Genomic DNA, 26,430 nt, shown 5'->3' with positions numbered 1-26,430 from the left:
GCCCCTAGAAATCTGATGGGGAACAAGATCTGTTGGGTGTGTTCATACTGGGAGCCTTCCATCTCAAGCTCAGCCTGTGTGTGTATGTGTAAATAAACATGTCACAGAAATGACACCATTCTCATTCCAAAGGAACCAAATCCAGGGTGCAGAGATTCAGGCACACATGACAATATGTTGGCAGCAAGCATGTGGCTCACTGCCACTGTGAGGAATGGCTCCCAACCAGCAGCTCCACATGCTGAGGCAATGCGACCATAGACGCAAGAGCCATGTGGCCAATACTTGCATAGGCTATAACATCAGGGCGGACTCTTGGCCACACAGAAGCAGTTGTTTAGTGGTTTTATTTTTAATTGTTTAAATGTATTTCCGACCTTGCCCTAGGAGTATTGTAAGCGCAGGATGTGAAATGGATGGATGTATAAATGAATGGAGGCAATCAGACAAAAACAGCTAATGCACACCTCTGGAGACTGAATGCTCATTCTACAGAACGGTAGCATGCAAAATCTAGATCTGCTTCAGCTCCTACTCAGTATGTCAATTAAAAACCATTTTGGAATGTGGCACAATTCTCACTGAGGTGGTAGACCTGCAACTGGACTGTACCCGTTTAGTCTGGAGGAGGGAGAACACAAGACGAAATGCTCCTCTGTGTATAAAAGAAGTATTTTGGCCTAGCGTCCTCTCCAACATGCTATTTTCAGGAGATTTATTTTGGGAAATTATTTTGGGTATGGAAAAGTACCCAAACATGTGAGACCCAAGCTGAAATCTGAAATGGCATAGCTCAGACACAGAGAGAAGTAGGGCCTTAAGTGGGCCAGTCACTACGGACACATCCACACCATACATTTATACCACTTCAGTAGTCATGGCTTCCCCCAAAAGAATCCTGGGAAGTGTAGTTTACCCATAACAGAGCTACAACTCCCTGCACCCTTAACAAACTACAGTTCCCAGGATTCTTTGGGGGATGCCATGTGCTTTATATGTGGTGGATATAACTTACATCAATTAAATAAAGTATAAATTAATGAAAGTACTGTTGAGCCTCGCTTGAAAGCAATTCAGTGAGGCCCACTAGAAGACACAGACGTACATTCCTCTTAACAAGGCTACAATTCACCAAAATCTGCTTTGGCACAACTCCATTCATGTCAGTGGTCAATGGTGCTTGCAGAAAAGCAATGCTAAATAGGCTGCATATTGGATTCTGCTCTGCTTTACATTTGCTTGCTAACAGAAGCTGACAGACCCTTACCTGTTCCAATGAACATGACATCATACTGGCCATCCTCTGCATCCACCCGATCGACAACGATTTGTGTGAACTGGTAATCCAGATCTGTTTTGATCATAATGGGGCGGTTATTGATAGGGAATACAGGGTTGTACATAGCTGGATGGCTTCTTGCAAATGTGATGACTTCGTCAGGAAGGTCCTTGGTCGAGTCAAAGCCACCAAATGTTTTACTTGGACACTGGTGGGGGGAACAAAAGAGAATATTGTCAAGAGACAGGTTGTCAAGAAATTACAACTGTCAAATTTCCCTTCTATTACCTTTTTGCAGTATCACTGACACTTTGGCACTGAAAGCCCAGTGCGACTGTGGGTTTGCTGCAGGGATCAGGGCATGCACTGATGTCTCCACAACAACTTCAAGCTTTGACATGGTGGTGTTGCGTATCATCAGTGGGTCATATCCCATATTAGTCCTCCCTTTTTGTCAGAACATTCAGGTAGAGTGAAAGTCAGTTGATAACTAACTTCTGCATACTAGTGTAGGAAGTTACTGATACTAGAATTCACAAATTCTTCAAGCATCCCTAACTTCATGGGATCATGGCAGAGTTGCAGGCGCTCCTTTAGCCCTGAACTGTAGGCAAGCCAGTGAGAGTCCCAATTCAAATCTCAGCATAAGCAAAAGATCACCAGATATCTGTAGATAAGGTGCATTTTATGGGGATAATAATACTGGCCTACGTTGCAGGGCTGTTGCATGGAATACTGAGCATTTCAAATAAACTGTGACAGATGGTTCCAATCAAACAATTAAAAACTTCAAATAATCTGATTTTGCTGCCTTTTTACCTCCTGTTACCCTCTCATCTTTCCCCAAGCCAAAAAAACTTCAGCTTGAGGAATGGGGAAGGAGATAACTAGCAACAAGACGGCATGGTAGAATTTAGGCCAAACTTAAAGGGGGCTTACTCAACTTGAATTGGGGCAGCCTTATTCACGTTCACATTTCAAGTTCCCCTCTTGCCCCATTCTTAAGTATACGTGATGTGTTTTGAACACTTGAAATGTAAAATATTGATAGCGTTATTATATTTTACATTCATTACATTCATTTAAGAACATAAATACACAAGTGTTACAATAACATGTATAGCTTCTGTATTCCTAAAACACACACCATATGAAAGCCAAAATGCAATTAACCAATAATCCTGATCTTGCAAGATGCTCAATAGGGATAAAAATCAATTATCATGGCCACCACCTTCTCAACAACAGAGAGGGGAAAAAATCAGTGTCCTTCAGAAGAATAGTAATGTGTTCTTCATAGCAGTAAGCCAGTTCTATGTAGCCTGGTTGTATCATATATTAGCTATCATTTCATTGGGTGCTTTTCCTAGCAACAACATTCCAGTATCCGCTTTTATTAGTGAATATAAAAGCTTGAGATAATTGCAGATCCAACACAATTAGAAACCAGAAATACTGCAGGAGATTCCCTTCTTTTTGTTATCAATGCCACATTCTAGGAGTTAAATGATACCAACAATTGACAACAGTCTTTTTTGTAGCTTATAGCAATTTTGTATTTAAAAGAATTCCATATTTCACATCCCCAAGGCAATCTTTCCAGATGGAGAGTAATACTGATTACTTGCATTAATTAGGTAATGATTAATCGGATAATATATGTGAAGTGCTTTGAACAAGAAAAGTAATTTCGTAGTGCTAAGTATTGTTAATGCAGCTGGAAATTCATACGCAAGAACATGTGTGAATAATCTTTTCTGGTTTTTTAAATGGACTGTCTTGATCATTTTCAAGCAGCCATCTATAAACCTTCGATTTACAAGGAATGAACACACTACGAGATGTCCAAGGACTTTGTGGGCACTTTCCCCTCTCCAATTTCTTAGTGCAATGGGGCACTGTGATCTCTTAGGAAACCTAAGTGCTACATCGTTTTAAAGAATTCATCATTCATATACTGTATTGATTTCTTCTTTACATTCCAAATGTTTGAATGGAAGTTGTGAAGCTAAAAACCCAGTGTATTCCTCTTCCCTCTCCATAATCCAGTGCCTACAAAAAGCTACTTATGCAGCAAGTTAACACTGTCAGTTCCTCCACACAACATGTATTTGATGAGCCAGAAGTCACGTCCTTGCCTTTCCCCCTCATGATTGTGCGCAATTATTTGGCCGTCTGGATCAGCCTGTGAAGCCCAATGGAATGGAGCTTTACTTGGGAGAAAGTCCCGTTGAGCTTAATAAAAGATGCATATAGGCATGCAGCACAATTCTGAACATGTTTTCTCAGACGTTAATTTCCAATATGGGAAATTACATTTGACCTTAACTGCATAGATCTGCCCTTGAGTGCAGTTTTTTTTAATATAAATTGCCACTGCAGTGGCCCCAGTTCAGAATGGGACCCTAGTGGGGGGGGGTAATGTGGGTCTAAAATCCTTTGCTCCCTGCTATGGATCCGGATCCTCTCCACACTTACCATTTGTATTGCAAAGAAGGGAGGGAAGGTCCCTTTTGTTTCAATTGAACTTTTCCCTTCAAGTTGTCACCAAATATCAATCTGCTGGTTGTGGAACAATCAGCAGGATCTCTTTGGGAGACCTTAAAGATCCACTTGGTCTGCATTGGGAGAGGTGGTCAGCTAGGTAACCTGTCCCAAATTGTTTAGGGTTTTAAATGTCAACAACATAGAATTGTGGCCTACAATGAACATGTTTGGAATGCTAGTGGATATTTTGGGCTTCGTCATATCTATTAATTAGGTATGTCTTCAGCCCAGCATAATTGATTTATTTTCAATATATATGTGTGGCTGCGTTTATGTTACGGCTATACAAAGTGAACAGGATTTTCAATATTGCCTAAAGTACTCCATAACTGACAATTCAAAATGTTTACAAGGACATTCACTGGTCTGAATTGCACATGCAACAAAATGCAACAAAATTATTATTTATTTATTTAATTTCTATCCCACCCTTCCTCCCAGCAGGAGCCCAGGGCGGCAAAATAAGGGTCCTGAGGTGGCAGAATGGACTGGATGTGGGGAATTTGTTTACATAGGGGGAACGTTAAAAAGTCCTCTGTCCACCTGCAGCCTGAATTGGTGAAATCGACTAAAGCTTAAGAGGATCAAGCAAATTGTCCTTTGAAGATTTCTCTCTGCAGAGAAGAACCCACGGATAGTTTGCCTATCAAAGATAGCTTGAAAGTGAGACAGAGCGGCCTATGACTGTTATCTAAAAGGCATTGTGACACAAATATTAACATCAAACAGTAAGAGAGAAATTAACGAATACTACAGCTTAGAAATCATCCAAGTTCAACATACATATTGAGATAAAGCACATGGTATAGACCTCCTGGAGCTATACAACTTCAGAATGCAAGCAGGAAAGCACATAATGGTATGTTTCCCAACACAGTAAAGTCCCTGTCTATGGAAAACTAAAATGGGAGGGCAAAAGCTTCCCTTTCGGAAGCTAGCTTTTTATGCACTGGGAGTTTTCTTTCTTTCTACACTGAGCACTCAAAGTTAAACATATGATATCCATACCTATATTCTCAGGGAGGGGGGTTAACCACATGATTTTCTCTGAATGTATTGGTTGACTTAAAGATAATACATTGAAAAGGCATGCAATACACAAATTACAATAATCCATTACTTTTGGTGGATGAAATCAATGTGAATTTTCCTTGAGTAATTCCTCATGGATTATTCCTACTGAAAGAACAACAGTATGTCCCAAAATTAATGCCTGCCAGTCCTTCTTTGGTACCATCTGACTGTCCAAGGAGTATTGCACTTACAGTTCCTGGCCTTGGGTATGGCACTCTTCCTTGGTAGGGAACCCACTGGTAGTTGGGACCATCTCGATGAGCATATGGACCCAGGAACACCCTCCTCACATCAGTCATGCTATATATACACACAGCTGATCCTTTAAAGATGTTGCTAATAATAGAAAAAAGCAGATAGGTGGAGAGAATAAACAGAAAGCTTTAGAATAATGGCTTTTTGTTCCTTATTTGTGCTTTTTTTTGCAAACAAACAAAATGCCACAATAACCTTGTACAATTGCTTGACAAAATCAAAATCAAATGCTTTGAAAATGTGATGCAGTTCAAACAATTTGCATGAGCAGAGAATTGTATCCTCATTTCAAGTTCACTTTCCCTCCACTCCCCATGATTGTCAGCTATCTTTTCTTCTTTAAGCCCCCTTTTCACATAGCTGGTATGGTAGTGCTTGTTGTACCCAGGTGGTTTAGCTTCCTTGCATGCTTATGAACCATGCCAGCGATGGATCTCTGAAAGGGATGGGAGTTATCGCTTGCATGGCTTGTAAATTCTCTCATAAGATCCCAAGCAAAAACACAGGGACAGAATTCTGCTTCCAGCACAAACTTGACAATGAAAACAAGAAGTTTGCATTCAAGATGCATCAGACTCAATAAGGACTCCTATAAAACTAATGCTAAGAACATGGTTGATGCAGAGAAAAATGCACATGTTCTTTCAAACTGTGTGGCCAAAGACTAGAGTGATTATGTATATTGCTCCCAAGAAAACTCCATTTCATTAAGGTCTTATATCTACTAGTTTCTAGCAGTTCAAAGGTTGCAAAATTACCTTCCCTTTTAAAAGACCATTTTAACAAAGAAAGCTTTTAAAAACGGCTAACCTTCATGCATTCCCAAAGAAGTAAAATGACATGTTCTGTACCTGGAAGTTGTAAACACTCCATAGATTATTGGATTTTTAGGGTCTTTTGAGTTCATTAGAAACACATCCTCTGTCAAAAAATAAAAATAAGGGACAAGAATGAAAATCAACTTAGTCAATTTAGTAATGATTGGGCAGCTGGCCAGAGAATGATTTTGTATTCACAAATGGTTGAACCACTTACGGAGTTCATCAAAATGAGTATCAATGCCATTGGGACCCGGGACAGAACACATGAGGCGTGCTTTGAGGAAAGTGGTCCACTTGTTGACAAGGCTTCTGTGGCCACCAAAGTCATTCTATAAAAGAAACAGTTCATGTAAGGGCATTAAAAGAGAGTCTGCTTGTTATTTAAATAGAATGTGGGCCACAATCACTACTGGTTATCAGGCCAGGAATCAGTGCTTACCCCACATGGGATGTCAGGGGGAAGGACACTTGAATCTAGTGGGGCCTAAACCATCTCCTGAATCCTTCATGGAGCACGATGATCTGATACTGGATATAAAGGCTGTCACTTGAACGAAGTAACATGCATGCTCTAGCCACCTGGGGCAGCAAATATCTGGCCTTGCATCTGAGTGTATTATGTTATCAGCTGTTCCTAGACACTCATGAACTATGGCAAACATCTTTAAAAAATTATATTTATTTTAGCTCCCCCCCCCGGTAATCAGACAGTAATCTATGGGCACAAGATACTGCCACATTATTATAACCCAGGGTGGCCAATGTGGTGCCTTCCAGATGGACTCTAGCTCTCATCAGCCCCAGCCAGCATGGTCAATGATTAGGAATGATGGGAGTTGAGAGTCCAACCTCATCTAGAGGGCACCACTTTGGTTGCCCCTGTTATAACTGAAGAAGGAAGAAAAGCTGCATCAGTCAATAATGGGCAGTGACTACCCCAAAATATCCACAAGTGTATGAAAAAGATTATTTGTATGCTTGAAAGTGATCCAATGGTTTTCAAGCTTCTTTGGTTCTTTCTTGAGGGTACTAAAGCAGAACATATAAAATACAGCACTTAGGAATATCTTCTTGTTGTTTTCCTCATTGTTAAAGCTACATTTTAAAACTCTGCATAGTGGAAAATATATGATGCTGTGTTACATTATTTGAGCTGACCTGGTCAGGGCCTAAGTGGGATATGGCTCTGGAGTCCCAGGTAAGCCACCTGATAGTGAAAACAGGCATAACATCAGAGCAGAAGTTATAGTAGGTTTTTCACCAGGCACTAGGTCTCCATTCCCCCAACCTGAGGTGAGGCTACCATTGCAGTTACTTAACACAAAAATAGTAGCTAGCCATCCATGTTGGTCCATTAGAAAAACTCCAAAGTTTACAATTGTTCATGGCCTTTATTATGACCCACTAAGATGTCACAGACTGAGCAAACTTTAAAAAAAGTAGGAAAGTATTATGCATATCAATATAGCTAAGTGCAAATAAAATATACAGCATCAACAATTCCTGCAAGCCAAATGTGAGGGAGAGGATTTTCCAGCTTTGCAACAATTTCATCTGCTATTCTAGTCCTTTTCCCAGAGCCAGAGGAATGCCTCCATCATTCCTGTTGCAGGTCTGTGCTCTCCAACATAAATTACAAACATGCCCCATACCACAGAAAAGTCTGGTGCTTTTGAGCTCTTCAGAACTGTTAAGCAACCATTAACCCACCACCCTAATTGGTTTTGCTTAAAATGCAGTCTGAAGAAGATTTCTTTGGAATCTTGACGATTTCTCCCACAAGAAGCAGTGATGGCCATCAACCTGGATGGCTTCAAAAGAGGATTAGACAAATTTATGGAGGATAAAGATATTAATGACTGTTAGCCATGATGTTATGTTCTACCCCCTCTGTTGGAAGCATTATGCCTCTGAATTCTATTTGCTGGGAATCACAAGTGGGGAGAGTGCTGTTGCACTCAGGTCCTGCTTGCGAGCTTCTTATGGGCAACTGGTTGGCCATTGTGAGGACAGGATGCTGGACTAGATGGGCTTTTGGTCTAATCCTACAGGGCGCTTCTTATGCCCTTGCTCATGGCTTCATGATGTTTCAGTTGGCCCTAATAAAAGTGTTACCCTACTTGGTGTTTGGTTTAATTTGCATACATATGCACCAATGAATAGGAGACTGGTTCAGCCAGTCTCAAACTCAGTGAAGCTATAGTGACACCTGGAGTTTCCGATTCAATGCAGCCATGTGCAGGGGTCCCAGATTTCCCATGCCATGCACATGGCCACGTTCAGTAAGGAACTAGAAGTGACAATATAGTATCGGCAACATTTTGTGCAGAATTGTCGTGGGGATCAGAGAGGAGAAAGAAGGTTTGTGATTGGTTCCAGTCAATCGACACTGTTTACCGGTAGCCTCTGCTGCTAGTTTTATCGACCTTGGCACTAAAGAGGAAAAGTATATTTGAAATAAAGACAATGAGAACACTTCCAAAATGGCACCACTACACTATAAAATAAACGTTACAGATTTCTTCACCATAAGTTTTTGAAAGGGAGACTGGAATATAAGCTTAATAGAGAAATAACTGTATATTTGTTAATTTCACATTAATTTGGAGTCTCAGGCCTTGTTCAGATGAACTGTGGCCTCAGACTTGTGCATTTCTCCTGCATTCTCCTCCCCTTTTGCCATGAAAGCAGGACAGTGAATGCTTTGGGGTGGTATGGGGTTGCACTCCCCCTGAAGGAGCAGGTTTGTAGCTTAGGAGTTCTCCTAGAACCATTCCTGGTCACTTAAAACATGGACCTGGCCACTGTCCATGCCACTGCCTAAAACGTACCATTGTTAAATACCTTATAATACCCAATTTTGATCCCCAGAATAAATACTAAATATATCTCTGAACTGACCTTTCTTTACAATTGTGAGTACATTCATTTCCATATCATTCAGTCACAGTTTTACCTTACAGATTTGTCCTATTCTGGCATGTGTTGCTTTTCCAGAATGCTCCCCATCAATTGCATTTTCACGGAAGAAAAAATAGATCTTGTCATCTTCTGGGTTGTCACTTTCTGGGATCAGATGAGCACTAATAAACCTAGGATCTGAAAAGAAAATGCCTGTGTGCACTATAACGTTGAATGGATTTTAGCAAAGGAAAAAAATGGGCATTGGAGCTGTATAGGGAACCTTTGCATAGGGATCGTCCCACACCTGATGAGGGATTTCAGAGTTTCTTTTTCACAAAACTCTGGAGCGTTCTTATGGATTGCCCACAGTCCCTTGGAGCCTTAACTATCACCCCTCCAGGGTGTATGACTCAGCTGTGATTAATGCCCATGTGAACCAAAGGAAACTGATGAAATTTTGAGGAGCAGCCAAATTGCAAGATGATTGATGAATCTTTGGGTAAGCAATCTTAATTTTTAGTATTCGGTTGTCACCAATTACTGACCCAATTCCAATTTGATCTGAGAAGAGTCTGACCATCACTTGTGCAGCAAAATACAGGAATACACCAATCACAGGGAAAGGAAGGAAGGAGACTTCCAGTGGCATGAGGGAAAAAAGCTTTTATTAAGCCCAATGTGTTTCAAACCACATTCATCCTCAGTGGCATTATGAATATAAATTATATAAAGCTATAAAACAAACAGAAACACAAACTTTGATAATGAAGCTTAGAAACAAAATTTGGGGCTCTCATAATTTTATCCACAAAACAAAGGAAAGGGACTGCTAAATTATTTATCATTTAGAATACAGTAATTTGACTTTAAAACTTTTTTTTTGGCTGAAGTTATGCCTAACCAATGTAAATTCACCAATGAAAAGCCAAACGGCAAAGAGCTGAGCACTGTAGGGCAGATGTCCTTTTTTAAACATGTGGATCTGTTTTGTTTGATTTTACTTACAATTAAAATTGCACCCCAAGCAAAAGCAAAGAATATTAGAATTGGGGGAGTACTCTTGAAGCAAAATATCTAAGGGATGTTAAGGAAATTCACTCCTAAAGCAACATAAAAAAAAAATTGGAGGTTCTCTCTCAGATGAAAGGGATTCCAAGGGAAACCAAAAGAGTAGCAATATTACTTGCAAGGGAAGCGGGTGCACATCCTTAGATGGTTCAGGATGATTATGCATTTCATTGTGTGAAATAAATACCTTGAGAAACTATTTCTGCCAGTTCTGACTGTGAGCTTTCAGGCTATTTAGCCACCTGGATAAATCCATATATTTTAAATCAATAAAAGAATGTTTTCACGTCAGTCGGGCAGCCATCTGTACTTTTGATCATTTTGTTTCTGTTCTCTATAGCTTTCCAATTGTTAGGTACAGTAAAAGAAATAAATAAATTCACTAATAGGCAAAAAATCTATAGCCAACAGATATTTCTATAAAACTTTAAAACTGAGCACATTTCTCTGCTTTTTAATCTGGGAGGTAAGAAATGGGATCCACCACTCACCATATGCTCAGAGGCACATGTTACCAAATCTTTCCAACCTACACAGGAAGCGGATTGGTCTGTGAAATACCAACCCAAATTGTATTTGCATTTTTACAAATGTGTAGGGCAATACAATATTTCAGAGAGGAAGTCAGGTCTCCTGCTCCCCTGGTGAATTCACTACAGCTGCCTAATTTCCCTGCTTTTTAAAGTTTGATAAAAATATCTGTTGGCTATAGGTACATTCTTAAACCGCAAGGTTTTTTGCCTGTTAGTGAATTTCTCTGCTTTTTAAACTGGGAGGTAAGAAATGGGATCCTGTGCAAGGTTGCTGAGAATGGATTGATCATTTGTATGCCTATTGAGTTCAGTGGGATTTACTCCCCTGCAGTCATGCTTAGGATAGGTGAAACTGACCACAGGGGATGGGGAGAGGAGGGGCCAGGGAAGCAGGCAGGAGGGGGAGGAGGAAGGAAGGTTTGATCATTTGCATGCTTATTGAGTTCAGTGGGATTTACTCAAGGTTCTGATTTAGACAGAAGGCAAAACGAGGGCTCTCTGAATTGGTCTTATCTGATCTGAATAAGACAACTTTCTGAAGGGCTGGAACAGATAAGATTCAAAACTTGGGGACCATACACAGCTGTAGTGCAAAACACATTAGACCTTCTGTCTTTTACTTCTGGAATAGTGAAGTGGTACCCAATGCTAAAGTCACTAAACCAACCTCATAGGATCTAGGCTAAGGTACTTTACATGGTTGCACTGGGACTCAAGCGCAATCCTGCTGTCAGTTCAGGAGCAACCAGTTGTGCCATGTGATGACAACAACTACAGTCTGCCCTTAAGATGATTCTTCCTCCCTGCCCCTTCCCACGCCACCCCAGTCCTTAAGGTGCTCATTTGACACAGTTTGCAGACTGCAAAAGAAACCCCTTGTTTCTCAAGAAACCCTTTCTATAACCCTTTGCCTGATGTGGTTTTCTGGCATGCCTGCTAATCCATTGTTAAAGCTGCTGTTACATATATCTGAAACACAAGTTGCAAAGATGGGTACAAAACCCACTTTGACTTTCAAATGTTACATCTGTCTTCATCAGCATTACACCTAAGCACATCATACATCTTCCCGTGTGGTACTGTGAAAAACTGACTTGTACAAGTTCCAAAAAGTAAAACAAAACAAAAACAACTTTAGGATTTCTCCTTTCCAGTCTCAAACAATCTGTGTTCGAGTGTGTTAAAAATAAACACACTTCAAAAAAAAAAAAACGTGACTAGAACACGATTAAGCATGATCAAAGACGGATAAAGCCACAGTGGATAACTGTCTCAACATTAACCAGGTCTCTGATCTCAATGCCAAATCTAAAAATAGACTGGTTTACAACAATCAAAGTAAAAGAAGCAAATAATAAAATCATGCAATATATACTGTTTCTTCTTTCAAATCTCCTTTTCTCAGTTACTTCAATGGGGAAAAAATTGTCACTAAATCAGAACTTCCTATAAACTTTACATTTGGAGTACCTCTCTTCCATTAACAGTTCTTCATAATTTTTATTGGCAGAAGCCACAATTAAGCCATCCTTGATCTAATGTGTATAGTTGAAACAAAAGGCATGGAGCTGACTCTAAGATTTATTGTTTTGTTTGTTTTTTTAACTTAAGTAATAGCACCATGTTTTGCTTGTCTCAGCATTTCTAAGCATTTCAAGCTTAGATGAACCAAGGGGATTGTTTTCTTTAAAATAAAATCAGTCTAATAGTCTTTCTCAAGCATTTCTTTTCAGTTGCAGTCACTAAACAACAAAAGGAAAACTAATGCAAGAAAAGAAATGCCCCCAAATGAATTGTATTGCGGTTTTAACTGTAACGTATACAATGAATACCATGAAAATTTGTTGTTAGTTATCGAGATATTGTAGCAATACTGACCAAACAGAATTCAACATCATCGCCCTGAATGTCTAACAAGGGGCACCTCTTATCTGAGATAATTTGCAAGAAGATTTATTTATTTATGTATTATTAAAATTATAATCCACAAAGGAGCCCAGGGTAGCCAACATCTCATTTAAAAACCTTTCTACTGTCTGCCTTGTGCCAATGTGATAAATTAAGGAATCCATTCTGGAAATATTGTGCCATTTGGATGTTACTGGTTTAACGTTTGTTACTGGAGGCTTAACTTGCAACAAATAGAGAGGAAACAAGACAAAGGAATCAAAAATCAATACTGGACACCACAAACAGGAAGCAGCCCAAGGGTACACAAAAGTCTCTTTTGATCTGAAGACAAGAAAACATGCCATAGGAAACAGAAAGTGTCCTCAGAAAATCTGAAGGTGAGACTCTAGCTCAGGAGTTGCCAGTGTGGCATCCGCAGGCACCCACAGAGGCCTTCCCTGGTGCCCATAGGGTCCCCTCCGCAGCTGAAGTTATACTCAATAGAGGTTCTAGCTACTTCAGTAAGGTCAGCATCCAAACAAAGGCATAGCATCCAGTTCCCGGGGGTAACAGATGTAACCGTGAATGGTTGTAACCAGTGGAGGCCCCACATTAAGGGAAGATGGAGCAGTGCCCATCCTAACACTCCAAACATATAGCCCAGTCCTTCTCTGTTCCTTACATTCATATTCAATACAGTACCTCACATTTAGAGACACTCTGGACTTGTTTCCATCCATCATCTGTTCTGGCCAATCATATCTCGATAGCAAAGCCAATCACAATCATTGCAATGGTCCCACCCGTCTCCAGGGGTAAACTTCTAGTAGGAGTGGCTTAGGGAGGGCAGGGGGCCCATCAGCACCTCCATTTTGATTTTATTTCCCACAGAATAAGCTCTAACTAATCAGGAGGAGTCCCTGGGAATTGCATTGGAAGTTTCATAGCATTAGGGCAGGACTGTGAAGAGCCTCCTTAATGCATTTCAATCTCAGCCAATCAGATGCATGCATTTGCAATTTGCAGTGGCTCCTCTTTTGCGTTGCAATTCCCTCGCTTTTGCAAGCAGCAGGAAGCACAATTCTTTCTTGGCAGTCAGCCTTTGAAAGCAGCAGCACAATTTCTGTTTAAGTTCAGTTCAGTATTTGATTGTGCAGAGTAGGTGGTGGGTGTATGTTGCTGCACGGCGAGGAAGGAAAAAAACTGCAGAGTGTTGTGGGGGGTTATGCTTTGGTCCTGATGGGCCTTTTGCAGACTGTTGGAGAGGGAGGGAGAGGAGGAGGATGGCAGTGGTGGTGGGGGGTAGGCTTTGGCCCTGATGGGCTTTTTACTGACTATTGGAGGGGAAGGGAGAGGGGTAGGAGGGAAAAGCAGGACCCAAATGCATCGCTCTCTGTGTGTGTGTGACTGAAGTTCTGCATCTAACCAGATGTAACCTGAAAGAAAAGAATGTCCACTGTGTAGCTTGTGTGTGCGTGTAGGCAGGCAGAAGAAGAGAGCTGTTTTAAAAGAGTTCCTATTGTTATTCATGGCTGAGTAATCTTCCAGATCCTAGTCCAATGCTCTAACGATGCTCATTTTGTTTTTTAGATAATTTTACTGTTTTTTGTGGACCACTTCTTAGGCTGCTTTCACACAAGGTTACATTAGTTTAATGGATTTAAAAGGTAGCGCTTCTGTCCCGATTTCTAAAATTCCTTTCACACTGCAGTACCTTTTCCGTTAAGGGACAGCAGCTTTTTCAGCCGATATACCGGCATTTCGCGCAACTGTCTTTCACGTGGCTTATTTTCATCCCTCATCCATCCTACACACACACACACTGTTCCCCACTATGTAGGAGGTCTAAGATCTCATCCCGTCACCTTGCAAGTCCTCTCCCTTTAGCATCTGACTTTTAACATTATTTTAGTTATATTGACACAGGGGTGTGTGTTGGAAATGCTGCTGCTATCTGTGTCAATGCCGGAATACTGGTACAACTTTCGTCAGGCAAAAAACCCCTGTGCGACTAAGGGCTGGGAACGCACTGCATGCTGGGATGCCTGTCACGTGAGTGGCTGCAGCCAGCAAAACACTTTTGTGATCTGCCAGGTTCCCAGCCTTGCTAGCGGATTATTTCTGGTATCATTTATCATGGAAACTTGCACTAAACTTGCACTACATTCCACTAGAATTGCGAAGCTAGCTTGTACATCGTGTGAAAGATCAAATTTAATTTGCAAATTACCAGGTAAGAAATCATCAGAGTAATGGAATAAAATGCAGTGTAAAAGCAGCCTAAAGCAAAGTAAGGCACTTTTCAGTTTCTCTAGGTTCTATTTCTAAAACTGCCCTGTTTAAGCATCCACAGAATCTTTCAGGGCAGGAGGATGGAAATAAAACCAGACCTTGGCCATGCCCCCATTACCTCATAGGCCATGCCTCTGTGACCTCATAGCAGCCCCACCACTTTTAGAGGGCACCAGCTGCCACTGGTTGTAACTCAAGCACCTACATGCAAGGTTCATCTCTCCGTTCCCCAAGCCGACTCCATTTCGCTATGATTAGGTTGCTCTTTCTGCTCTTCCATAAGAGGCCATCACTGTAGTAATTTGTAGCATGTCCTTTTCTCATTCCTGAACACAGTAAATATCACAGTGTGGTTTGTAGGAAGATTGGCCTAGATCTATATTCTGCAATATAAATATTCACTAATAGGCAAAAAGCCTTGCAGTTTAAGAACGTACCTATAGCCCACAGATATTTCTATCAAACTTTAAAAAGCAGGGGAAGTTTATCTGCTTTTTAATCTGGGAGGTAAGAAATGGGATCCTGTGCAAGTTTTCTGAGAATGGGGTGATAACTTGCATGCTTATTGAGTTCAGTGGGATTTACTCCCCCGCAATCATGCTTAGGATAGGTGAACCTGACCACAGGGGATGTGGACGGGAGGAGGAGGAGGGAGGGGAAGGAGGGGAATGTGATCAGGAAGGAGGGGGAGGGGAGGAGGACAGGTCTGATCATTTGCATGTTTATTGAGTTCAGTGGGACTTACTTCCGTGCAATCATGCTTAGGATAGGTAAAACTGACAAGGGGGGAGGGACGAACGGCGGGAGTGGGTAGGGAAGGGGGAAGAAGGAAGAGGGGAGGGGAGGAGGAAGGGAGAGGAGAGGAGAGGGGAAGGAGGGGAAAGTCAGGTCTGATCATTTTCATGCTTATTGAGTTCAATGGGATTTACTCCTATGTAATCATGGTTGGGATACGTAAAACTGACCATGGGGGAGGAGCAGGGGGAGGGGAGAGGAGATGGAAGGAGGGGGAGGGGAAGGAAGGGATTGGAGGGGGAGGGGCAAAGGAAGGGGCAGGGGAGGGCAGGTTTGATCATTTACATGCTTATTGAGTTCAATGGTATTTATTCCCGTGCAATCATGCTTAAGATAGGTAAAAATGAACATGAGGAGGGGGAGGGGGAAGAAGGGGATTGGAGGGGGAGGGGGGAGGGAAGGGGCAAGAGGGAGGGGATAAAAGGGAGAAGGGAGGGTGGGTTTGCATATTTTTTGAGTTCAATGGGATTTATTCTGTGCAATCATGTTTGAAAATGGAAATTAACTGCCTTCAAGTCGATCCCAACTTATGGCGACCCTATGAATAGGGTTTTCATGGTAGACGGTATTCAGAGGTGGTTTTACCATTGCCTTCCTCTGAGGCTCAGAGGCAGTGACCAGCCCACGGTTACCCAGTGAGCTTCATGGCTGTGTGGGGATTCAAACCCTGGTCTCCCAGGTCGTAGTCCAACACTGACCCAGGAGAGGGGCAGGGAGGGTAGGAGGAGGAGAGGAGACTGGGTGGGTGGGCACGGGGCAAGCCCTTTTTCTTTCCAAAAGGAAAACATTGTGTATCGTATCATTGCTTTTCAGTGTTTCCTGCACCTTTTTATTCTACAGCAGGCACATGTAGTCTCCCACCCAAATTTAAACCAAAGCTGTCTGTGGCCACAACCACACCAGGCCTCTATTTCACTTTGGACAGTCATGGCTTCTCTCAAAGAATCCTGGGAAGTGTGGTTAGTAAAGGGTGTTGAGAGTTGCTAGGAGAGGCCCTATTCCCCTCACAGACCTTCAATCAGAGTGGCTGACTGTTAAACCAGTCTGGCCACTGGAGCTCTCTCAGGGAAATAGGAGTATCCTCTCAGCATCCTTCACAAACTACACTTCCCTGGATTCTCTGAGGGAAGCCATGACTGCCTCACGCGAAATCAAAATCTGGTGTGGGTGTGGCCCCGATTAGCCAAGCAAGCAGCTGTGAGTCTGGCTTTTAGAACACGGACAGCTGGTTCTTACAGAGCATGCCCGGCGTTATCATTCAGTTCAATGCAAAATTTATTAAATTTATTAAAAATCAGCCAGGCATTTTTTAAACCTTTAAACTACAGAAAATGAAGGTCAGAGTATGGAACAAGGTCAGTATTAGGATTACAGGTACTCTGTGAACATGGCTGATTTTTAATGAATTTCAACAGACTATGAGAACTCTGACAGAAAGAAGTCCAAAAGGCTCTGGGTTTTTTTCCCTCTGTCTTTAGACTTTGAACTCTTGATTCTTTCTGACTGTTTTGTTTATCGCCATGAAAATTGAGAGGGTTGTTAAGCAAGTGTTTCTGAGTTCAGGACTATACATTTTGTAAGGTTTTATTTTGAAATGAGCTTATGGGAAGCATCAGAGTGGCATGGGGTATTTCCAGTTTAACATTTCAGAATGCAAAAAATCCATGCTGACTATAGTATACAGCCACTCTTGTGGCTGTATGATTCTTGTCCCCCCCCAAATATATCCTCTAGGGATATTGTGATTTATTGAATTAGATACATTTTTCATTCATGACAGATGAAAAACAGGATGAAATTGTATTTTTTTTGTACCTGTTTCAAACATCCATCTCTAATAAAACTGGGGTTTAGATTATGGGAGGAGTGTATATTTTTACTGAATATTTAACTGAAATTACTTGCTAAAGCAATGAGGAAGGGTGAGGGGGAGACTGGCCATTTAGGATTTCCCATTTGCTTTACCATTTGAGGGGAGGGAGGGAGAGAATACTTCTTTGTCTGGAAAATTGTCAAATGCAACACTTTATATTCAGAAAAGCCTGTTGAGAAAGGAAAAAAGAAAGGAAATGTTGAGCAGTTGTATAATTATCAGTTCCCAAGGGCTTTGTTCTTAAAGAGACAACAATAGTTTTGATTCTCTGTAATGACTAATTATATGATGAAGAAAAAATGAACACAGAAGTTCAGTGAAATTATACTGTAATTCTCCCAGTAAATTAGGTTTCTCACAAAACATTCCGTATCAGTTGCCTAGCTTGCTTAATTTTAAGAAGGTAATTATCAATGCTAGCCATGTTAAGATGTGATTGCACACTTAAAAATAAATAAATCTGAATTTACACAGTTAAACTTAAGTGATCTGGTCATACATAAAAGATGCAAGGTTGATTTTTAGGACTGGTTTATATATGGAAGTTCGTTTGTTTTACTATTACAGAAAGCATGTTCAGGCCTGAACAAGTGAATGTCAAAATGTGCACCGGGGCAGGCAGGTGCATGCAAACCCAGCTCTCAGCATCCTCATGCACATCCTACCCTGTCCCTCTCAGTCCCAGACTTTCCCCATGATGCATGGGGAATGTCTACATGGGGCTCTACTCATGTTCAGTTGAATGCGAGTAGAATTCTCCATGAAATTGGGGACCCTGTTTTATCAGGGTCCCTGATTTTACTGAAGGTTCTACTTGTGTTCAAGCAGATGTTAATAAAGCCCCATGCGGACCTTCCCTGCACAACGCAGGGAGGGTCAGGAACTAAGCAGGATGGGGGATGTGCGTCAGAATGTTGGGGGGCTGTGTGCATGCCCCAAATGTTGTCCCCAACACGCAGAATTTTCATATCACCCAGTGGTGACTACAGCAATATTTTTCAGTGGAGCCCGTTTGCACATTTGGGTGTATCAACAAATGATGAACATGCATTCATGAAACAGATCCATTATTGGGGGTCCCACGGGCAATATGCCCACCTGTTTGCCACTATCATGACTGCCCTTTTGCTTGCCCTCTGCCTCTGAGCCAAACCTTCAGCACTGTCCAGAAGGCTAGCTTGCTTATTTATTTGTACTTATAGCCCATCCTTCACCAAATGGGCTGAGGGCAGGTTACAGAGATATAGCAATTAAAATAACTGCAGTGTTATAAAATAAAAACCACAAAAAACAATCAACATCACAATAACAAAACATTTTGCCTGGAAATGGCAGGTGAAGAACATCAGTGAGGACTGTGGCGTATAGCAGGGAGACACCTATTGGGGGGGGCAGGCACTGGCAAGTGGCCACCAATGTCAACCCCATCTGCTGTGGTGTGGCCTTTCACATACCCCTTTGGGTTTTCTATCATATACAGCAGACTTGCTATCAAGCAGAGAAGTGCAAAGTGAAATGCTGTTTTTGGGTTACTGGGTGGTTGGGGGTAGGATGGAGGTGAGCATCTCCATTTCTGGAACCACAGATGGTATTCGAATCTCCAGTCACAAACCCACTAAAAACAAAGGGGCTGGAATGCAAGAACTGATGAAATGTTCAGCACAATTCTTCCTGTCATGAATCATATTTGAATGAATTTCTGAAGCGTTTTCAAAGTACAGTAGTAAATATTGAATGTCAATTTTATCACACATCAGTATGGAGTGTCATTGTTAAATTGATTTTCAGGCAATTTCCTATATGGAACTGCCTTTCATGTTCACAATTTGAACAATAAAACAATCATGATGTATCTCCACACCTGCCTTAACTCACGTCCCTGAAATCCTTCTTCACATTCCACTTGTCCTCAGCCCTCACAATCCTGTCTTCATTTACAGTGACATTTTAAATATTTAGTAGTTTCTTCTTCGTAGACTCAGAGAGAGACACACACACACAAATCTGGGGTCACATTGAATATATTTTTGTGTCTTATAATTAACTTTCACAGCTAGTATAGACAAACTTGACACAAAATCTATTAAGGGAAGATTAAATCTGTGGCAGCAGTTAAGTTTGAAAGAAGCACTGGTTGAATGATTGTGGGGGTTTTTTTTACACTAACCTGTCATGTTAGTGAAATAACACAAAATGCATCAAGGGATAAGAAACACCAGTTGGCAGAGCAGAGGACAAAAAATATTCTTCATTACCCCTTTTGGTATTCAGTGTTATCACATCAATTATGACAGCCCTGTTTGGTATTCATGTGGCTAGAATGTGTAATTTCCAATTTAATTTAGCAACAGAAAACGTGAAGAATAAACACCAGTATTTTAGCTCATGAAGATCTCATTTATGGGCTTGTCGCTGATTTGATATTGTTGAGCTTTTAAAAAAATGAGCAAAACTCTTTTAGGGAGGGGGAGAGGTTGGAATCACAGGGGAAAGAAATGAAATGGAATCGGCTTGTTTGATCACACAGTCCATCTTCCTGTCACTATGAGTGCTCTCCCTTCTTTGTACTTTAAAGGTCAATTCTAGTTCACTGAAGTCTGTCAAGTATCTACACTAGTGCATGCTTTGAAAAATCAACCCCGATATGCATTCTTGCGACTCTAGTAATGCAGTGATTTTGCAGCGTATCACAACTCTAATGGCAGGTGTTATATAAGGGGAGAGTGCGCATCTGTGAAAGGGTGTGTGCGACTACTGCATTATTAGTGGGAGGACAGCACTTGTGTATTTCCAAGCAAATTGTGAACAAGCAAAAGAAATGGATCTATTTCAGCCGGTTTGTCTTTAGAACAGGAATGTTATTTTTGTGGAAATGAAACGTTTGTCATTGGACAGAAGTACACAATTTAGACCCATTGAATTCAGTGCAACTTACTTGTGCACAGAATTGCACCCATTCTCTGCTACTGAAAATGGAAGTCTTTTATTACGTTCTCTCCAGTTTTGCAACATGTGGTAAAACGGATCCATGTCCTGATGCCACTATGCTAAGCATTCCAGTGCCCCAACAGCAGCAATCACAAAGGTGGCTAGGCAAATGCATAACATTGGGACATTGAATTGTAGGTACATCAGAAGATGGGTATCCATGTGTTTTGCTCCACCCACTGGAGGTAGCATCACCCATTTAAGAAAGAAGAGAGTTGAGTGGGGTGACTAGTATAGGAGACAAGGAGAGGAAAAGAAAGGCGGGGAGATAAATGAATAGGGGGAGAAAGATTGAAATATATGGTAAAAAAATTAAAGAGTCCCATGCTGTAGGTTGGAGTAAAAGGTCAGAAAATACTGAAGACTGGTAGAAAGCTTCGTTGTGATATGTGATTCTTTGCGTTCCTGAAAAAGTAGCCGTATGCAGAATACAGATCAGGGACTATATTACATAAATGAAAATATTTCTCAAGATTGGTAGTCACATTGTATCCTTCCACCTCATCTATCTTGCTGTTAAAGTAATTGAAAATACATTTTCTTTACAAAATCAAGACAAGCTGTGCAAGCAAGGAAATAAATCATCGTGTACATAATTCAGACAGTGCTATTGTTGGCTAACTTGTTGGGCTCTAATGCAGAATGCATACGGATAATTTTCAACAGTATTCAGGACACAATGCTAGTATCTGGTAGTACCATCTTTTTCTCTTCCCGCATTTGTAGATCTCTATTTAACCCTTTAAACTCCCTTTAAGACCCTTTTATTTGCCAGCTTTGCGAGACACCGTATCTGTCTGCTCCCAAATCCTCCTTTTTACAGTCATCTTTACAACATTTTATTATTTCCTGCCATGTACTCTATATAATCAGGCCTTCTTTCATCTTTTTATTCCCCGGACTTTGATTTCCTGCATGGAATCCTCACAGCAAATGTTCTAACTCATCAAGGTAGTAATTCTTTTCATATTTATATTGTGGAAGGGGCCATAAGTCTGTGGCAGAGCAGTGTGTTGCAAGCAGAAGGTCCCGGGTTCAATTACTCGTCTGTCAAGCTAAAAAGATCAGGTAGCCGGCTCGAGGCTCTGGAGAGCCACTGCCAGACTACACAGTACGGAGCTAAATGAACAAAGAGCCTTGTCTAGTGTAAGACAGCTCCTGTTCTTCAGTTCAGTATCAGCCAGTGTAACTGTGTCGAACGTAATGGGCTGCCCTGGGCGCCTTCGGAGAGGAAGGGTGGGACATAAATCAAATAAATAAATAAAAGAACTCTTGCGATTTTACTGAATGTGTAGGTCAGACCTCAACCTTCAAAAAATCCCTGGGCTAGGGATATGCTAGAATTCCGCCCAATTTGGTACTGAAATTTCCATTAATTCGCTTATTCACCATTGTTGCGGTTCGGATTTTTATGTAGTCGTTTTCTGTGGCTATTTTTGGAAACATCTAAAAAAACTGTGTCTAAAATATTGATATTTCCTTCAATTTATCAATCTTTCTTTTCAAAACATTGATATTTCTTTTTAAAATATCAGTATTTTTTCGGAGGGGGTGGGAAAGGATCAGTAAAAGCAGTGGCTTGTGGACAAAAAATGAGCTCAAATCGTTCATTGGAATAATGCAGTCAGAGCTTTTATCTCCTGATATGTGTGCAGTATTAAGTATCAGTGTCAGCCTGTTAGGTCAACAAAATGCTTTCGAACCAGCACTGGCCAACGGATCCCATCCCTAGCCTGGGCCCACTGAACCATGGAAGTCCAGAACTAAAGGTAGAACTATACATTACTTGTAGGTCCATATAATTTTTCTTTACAGTGCAGGTGCTGCAGCTGCAATTTGAAGAAAAAGAGTGGCGCAGGGCAAGATAGGCTTCTTAATGCTTTCACCTAGGACTGTTTCCCCATTTCCGCTGCTGGGGACAATGTTCAAGGTGTTTTCTGGCAGAACAGCCCAGGGGAAAAGGTTAAGAAGCCACTTTTCTCCTGTGCTGGTCTTCTATTCAGTGGCTGAATTGCGTAACAAGAGGGTGTTTTTTGAAAAAGAAATAAACCCCTGAAAAATAAGTAGGGAATGAGAAACAATGTCCTACACAGAAATTCACTGGAGACTCTCTCTGATAAACTAGCCTTGAACCACAGTTTCACAAATGGCCACTTCCATGGTTTACCATTCTAAATACAGGGACAACTTTCTTTAACAAGAAAGAAGAGAATTACAAGGAAAGAGTTAGCTCAATAATGAATCAATAATAAAGCCAGTTAATTAAACATGTGCCTGCTGAGAATCTATAAAAGTCTGAAAAAGGTTTTCCAACAAGGGTAGCTACTCTCCCTGGTTCTTGCCAATGAAGACACAAAACCAAACCAAATTACTTACTGAAGTTTCATCTGAAGCACTGTCATGGAGATCTGACGGGAAAAGAATTCTGAAGGAGTTGGATAAAATTGGTAGTTCGACACTTTCAATAAATGCTTGAAACTGATACTCAATACTGCACACACATCAGGAGGTAAAAGCTCTGACTGCATTATTCCAGTGAAAATGCAGCTGCTTCATAAAAATATAAAGAAAACCCAACCCAGCACACTCCAGAATTTTGTTACCAGTTTTCCTGTAATATCACTGTCATGAAACTGTACAGTTATCATATTACACGATACAGTAATTGTTTTTCTTTGTGGAGTAGCTAGCAGATGGTCGACCATTAAGCCAATAAGCTATGGTATATCTCTGACTTTACCATAACATTTTAACTGTGTGATAAGTTTTATTTGGATTTTTATTTTGCAGGAAGATCTCTATCTCTCTCCTCCACCACACAAAGAAAACCAAAGATGGGACAAAAGTGCATCTGATGTCAAAACATATTTGAGGAATCCCCCTTTTTTTTCTTTTCTTTTTTTTGGCTGAACACCTCACTCTGTTGTCTACCTCACTAAGGCCTGCCTGACATATGCAGCAGAACCAGGTGATGTTCTCAAATGATAAAATGGAGAAAACCACTTCAGACTGCAGGTGGGAGTTCACATTCTTGTTCCTATGTACAAATCCCCATGCATATTGTAAATGAGCGCATACATCAGAGAGAATGATTTTCCACAGCCTGTCCCTCATAGGTGTATGTTTACTTGCAGTTTTTTTAAAAAAAATACACGCAAGGGTTTTGTAACATTGGGAAGAATTAAAAAAAAACCCTGCAAGTAAACATACACCTTTGGGGGCAGGCTTTGGAAAGCTGATGGGGGGGGGGGTTAAAAATATTTTAAATTTGACACATGAACTGGGAATGAAGAAAGGAAGTGATGTATAGCTTCCAAGAAAGAGCTACCAAGGTGGAAAACATAGCATTAACCTCAACCTGGATGATGCTATCTCCCCTTTCTAATGTCACAATTCTAAGTAACGTTGCAGCCCTGGATGCAATATAGCAAATTAACTTCCCACAATGCAGACAAACCCTTGATAGCACAACTACCTGAATGGATGCAGATTCAGGTCTGGAAGAATATTTTTCAATTTAGTTTCCATTAATGTGCTGTGGTGGCAAGGCCAAATGTAATTTAAAAGCATACATTTACTGAAGATTTACACCCACACTTTAAATGCAATATTTTTTTAAAGCAATCTCATACCAGCTATCAATTTGATATCATCCATGACATTATTTGATTTTCGGAATCGCAAAGGTTGAACTCGCTGAACTATAAACAGTTGGAAACATGGAGTGCAATCCCATGGTACATCTCTGCACAAGCAGTAATTTGAATCATATTGTGTGCTAAACTGAACAGGCAGCACAGGTCTCAGAGGACACAAGTAAATTTGCAGTCACCGATTTGCAGCACACATTTCCATTGCAATCCTGTAACTGCAAATTTGTTCTCTTCCTTTAATGCAAAAACATCTGTAATTGAGAGCAGCATGCTGTTCATGTTTATTCAGAAGCAAATCCATTTGGGTTCGATGGGACATACTTGTAGGTAAGTGTGTATAAGATTGCAGTCTAAATGACCCACAGAACAAAAACACTTACTGAGCCTTACAATCTCAAAAACTTCAGAATTACAAAAGGCAACTGGGCATGCCATGGAATGATGTTTTGGCAACACAGTACATTTTTTGCAAAGTAGTACTATATACTATACAATATACTGTAATACTGAAAGTATTTATTTATGAATATGCAGTTGTTTACTCATTCATTCTGATCCAGCAAGAAAGAAGCCCTATGCAGTATGGGTAGAATAAAGATGGGAGTGCAGTTCTACTCACTGGTCACACACCCCAACACCAACATGCATACTCTTTTCCTAAACTGTGCACAGAGCCTACACGTGTACAAGGTGGCTATGCATAGGCTCTCTCCATGCAATCTATACCCTCTAAAAGTTCAATATAGATGATCCAGGCACATTCTATGCACAGACAGCTCATATGCAGAGAAGAGACTATTCAGAAGGAAGGATGAAAGCAAGGAATTTGTAGGGTCTGGACATGAGCCCCCTCCCTCTAAATTCATGCTATGTTCATTGTCATCTGTTCAGGGTTTACATATGCATTCACTGCACTATCTGCAGGACATTTACTCTACATCTACATTGCAATAGTCATGGAAATACACCCCCCCAAATCACTATCTCGGTTCCTGTATGCATTGATCAGAGGGTGTCTTCATGTATGTATTTCACAGCCAACTAATTGAGCCTGTTGTCTGCTATTTGTATCAGCAAGTCAAAGATATATAGCAGAGGCAGGGAGCCTATGGTCTGTGGGCCTAAATAGGCCTGCCAGACCTCCCTTTTGGCCTGCGAGGCCATTTCAGTCAGCCACGTCCATCTGCCCTACCTCATCAAAAAGACATCAGGTGGGCAGCTCAGCTGAAAGGGGTTTGCTTGCACCTCTTACCAGTGACTGTCAGTGCTTGCAAAGCTCTGCACATACGGCTTTGCAAGACCTGATGATCAACTTATTGTCAGGTCTTGCAAAGCCTCCTGAGAAGTGCTCTACACGATCAGACTTGTAGCTGACCTTCAGAAGGTGCTTTGCAGGCTGTGTATTTGCCTGCACTGATTGATTTCAAACTGGACAGGCAAAAAAGGGTCACCTGATGCTATTGTGACATCAGGTGATTGACTGGTGGGCAACCCTGCCCACCTCTCAAACGTGGCCCACGGAGGGTGGGAGACATAACAGTCTGGCCCACTGGCTGGATTCAGTTGCCCATCCATGGCCTACAGTGATCTATTCAGCATTTGGTTCAGCACATTACAGTGTACATGTGGATCAACTTAATATCTGTTTACAAACCTCCTCAGATTAAATAACGGGCAAGATTTAAAAGGAATAATAGATAGCCAGAGGGAGGAAAATATTTTTAAGCTGAGCACACAGTGTCCTGAGAAGAACCACCCCCATGACAAAACACCCTTGTTTAAAGAAGAGTGATTAATGCAGTACAGGATAAGCCAATGTTAGTATTGCTTATGCTGCAGTGTGATGGCTATAGCTATCTGGACAAACTGTACAGATGTGCAAATTAATTATTATTTTATACAGTATTGCAATGGTAGTCAACGTGGAGCCCTCTAGATGTTGTGGACTACAACTCCCGTTATCCTTAACCATTGACCATGCTGGCTGGAGCTGCAGGGAGTTCTAGTCCATAACATCTTTGGGGGGAGAGCTTAAAGTGTTTACTTAAAGAAATAATCTACCATTATCTACTGAACTTTTCAAAACGTTTTTATTCTGAAGTATGGTGTTTTCAATAATGTGCAGGCATGAATCAACATATACAATTAAAGGGGATAAAACCCCATAGGCTCAAAGCACATGAGCCAGTGTTACTCTTAAAAACAATGGATAGTTTGCGCTCTTGGATTTTTATCTCCTGTTTCCTCTGTATTGTTGCCAGGTAGTGACCTCATTTTCGTTGCATGAATCAACCTAACATAATTGTAGGGACTGAATTTATTGACAAATAAGCTTTGTCAGCTTATTCCAACTACAAATAGCAGCTTTACATCACATAGGGCAAAATACAACAGGAGGTTGTTCTATGTGATGAATGGGAAAATATGAAAATGCCTGGCAGGCGTTCGCTGTTTAGCC

At 41.0% G+C, this 26,430-nt stretch overlaps 1 protein-coding gene across 1 annotated transcript in view; it reads right to left on the bottom strand.

Moving 5' to 3' along the window:
- The window catches only part of SEMA3A (semaphorin 3A), a 332,620-nt gene that overhangs the window by 43,262 nt on the left and 262,928 nt on the right, over window positions 1-26,430 (bottom strand). The window contains exons 8-12 of the mRNA XM_061582314.1: window positions 8,933-9,075; window positions 6,191-6,305; window positions 6,007-6,076; window positions 5,092-5,236; window positions 1,268-1,487 (exon numbers count right to left, since the gene is read on the bottom strand). Of these exons, the coding sequence (XP_061438298.1) occupies window positions 1,268-1,487; window positions 5,092-5,236; window positions 6,007-6,076; window positions 6,191-6,305; window positions 8,933-9,075 (693 nt within the window). The remainder of the gene's footprint in view (window positions 1-1,267; window positions 1,488-5,091; window positions 5,237-6,006; window positions 6,077-6,190; window positions 6,306-8,932; window positions 9,076-26,430) is intronic.

Source organism: Rhineura floridana, chromosome 8 (genome assembly GCF_030035675.1).
Source record: "Rhineura floridana isolate rRhiFlo1 chromosome 8, rRhiFlo1.hap2, whole genome shotgun sequence".
NCBI classification, from domain to species: domain Eukaryota; kingdom Metazoa; phylum Chordata; class Lepidosauria; order Squamata; family Rhineuridae; genus Rhineura; species Rhineura floridana.
This window is presented reverse-complemented; position numbering and strand designations above follow the sequence as displayed.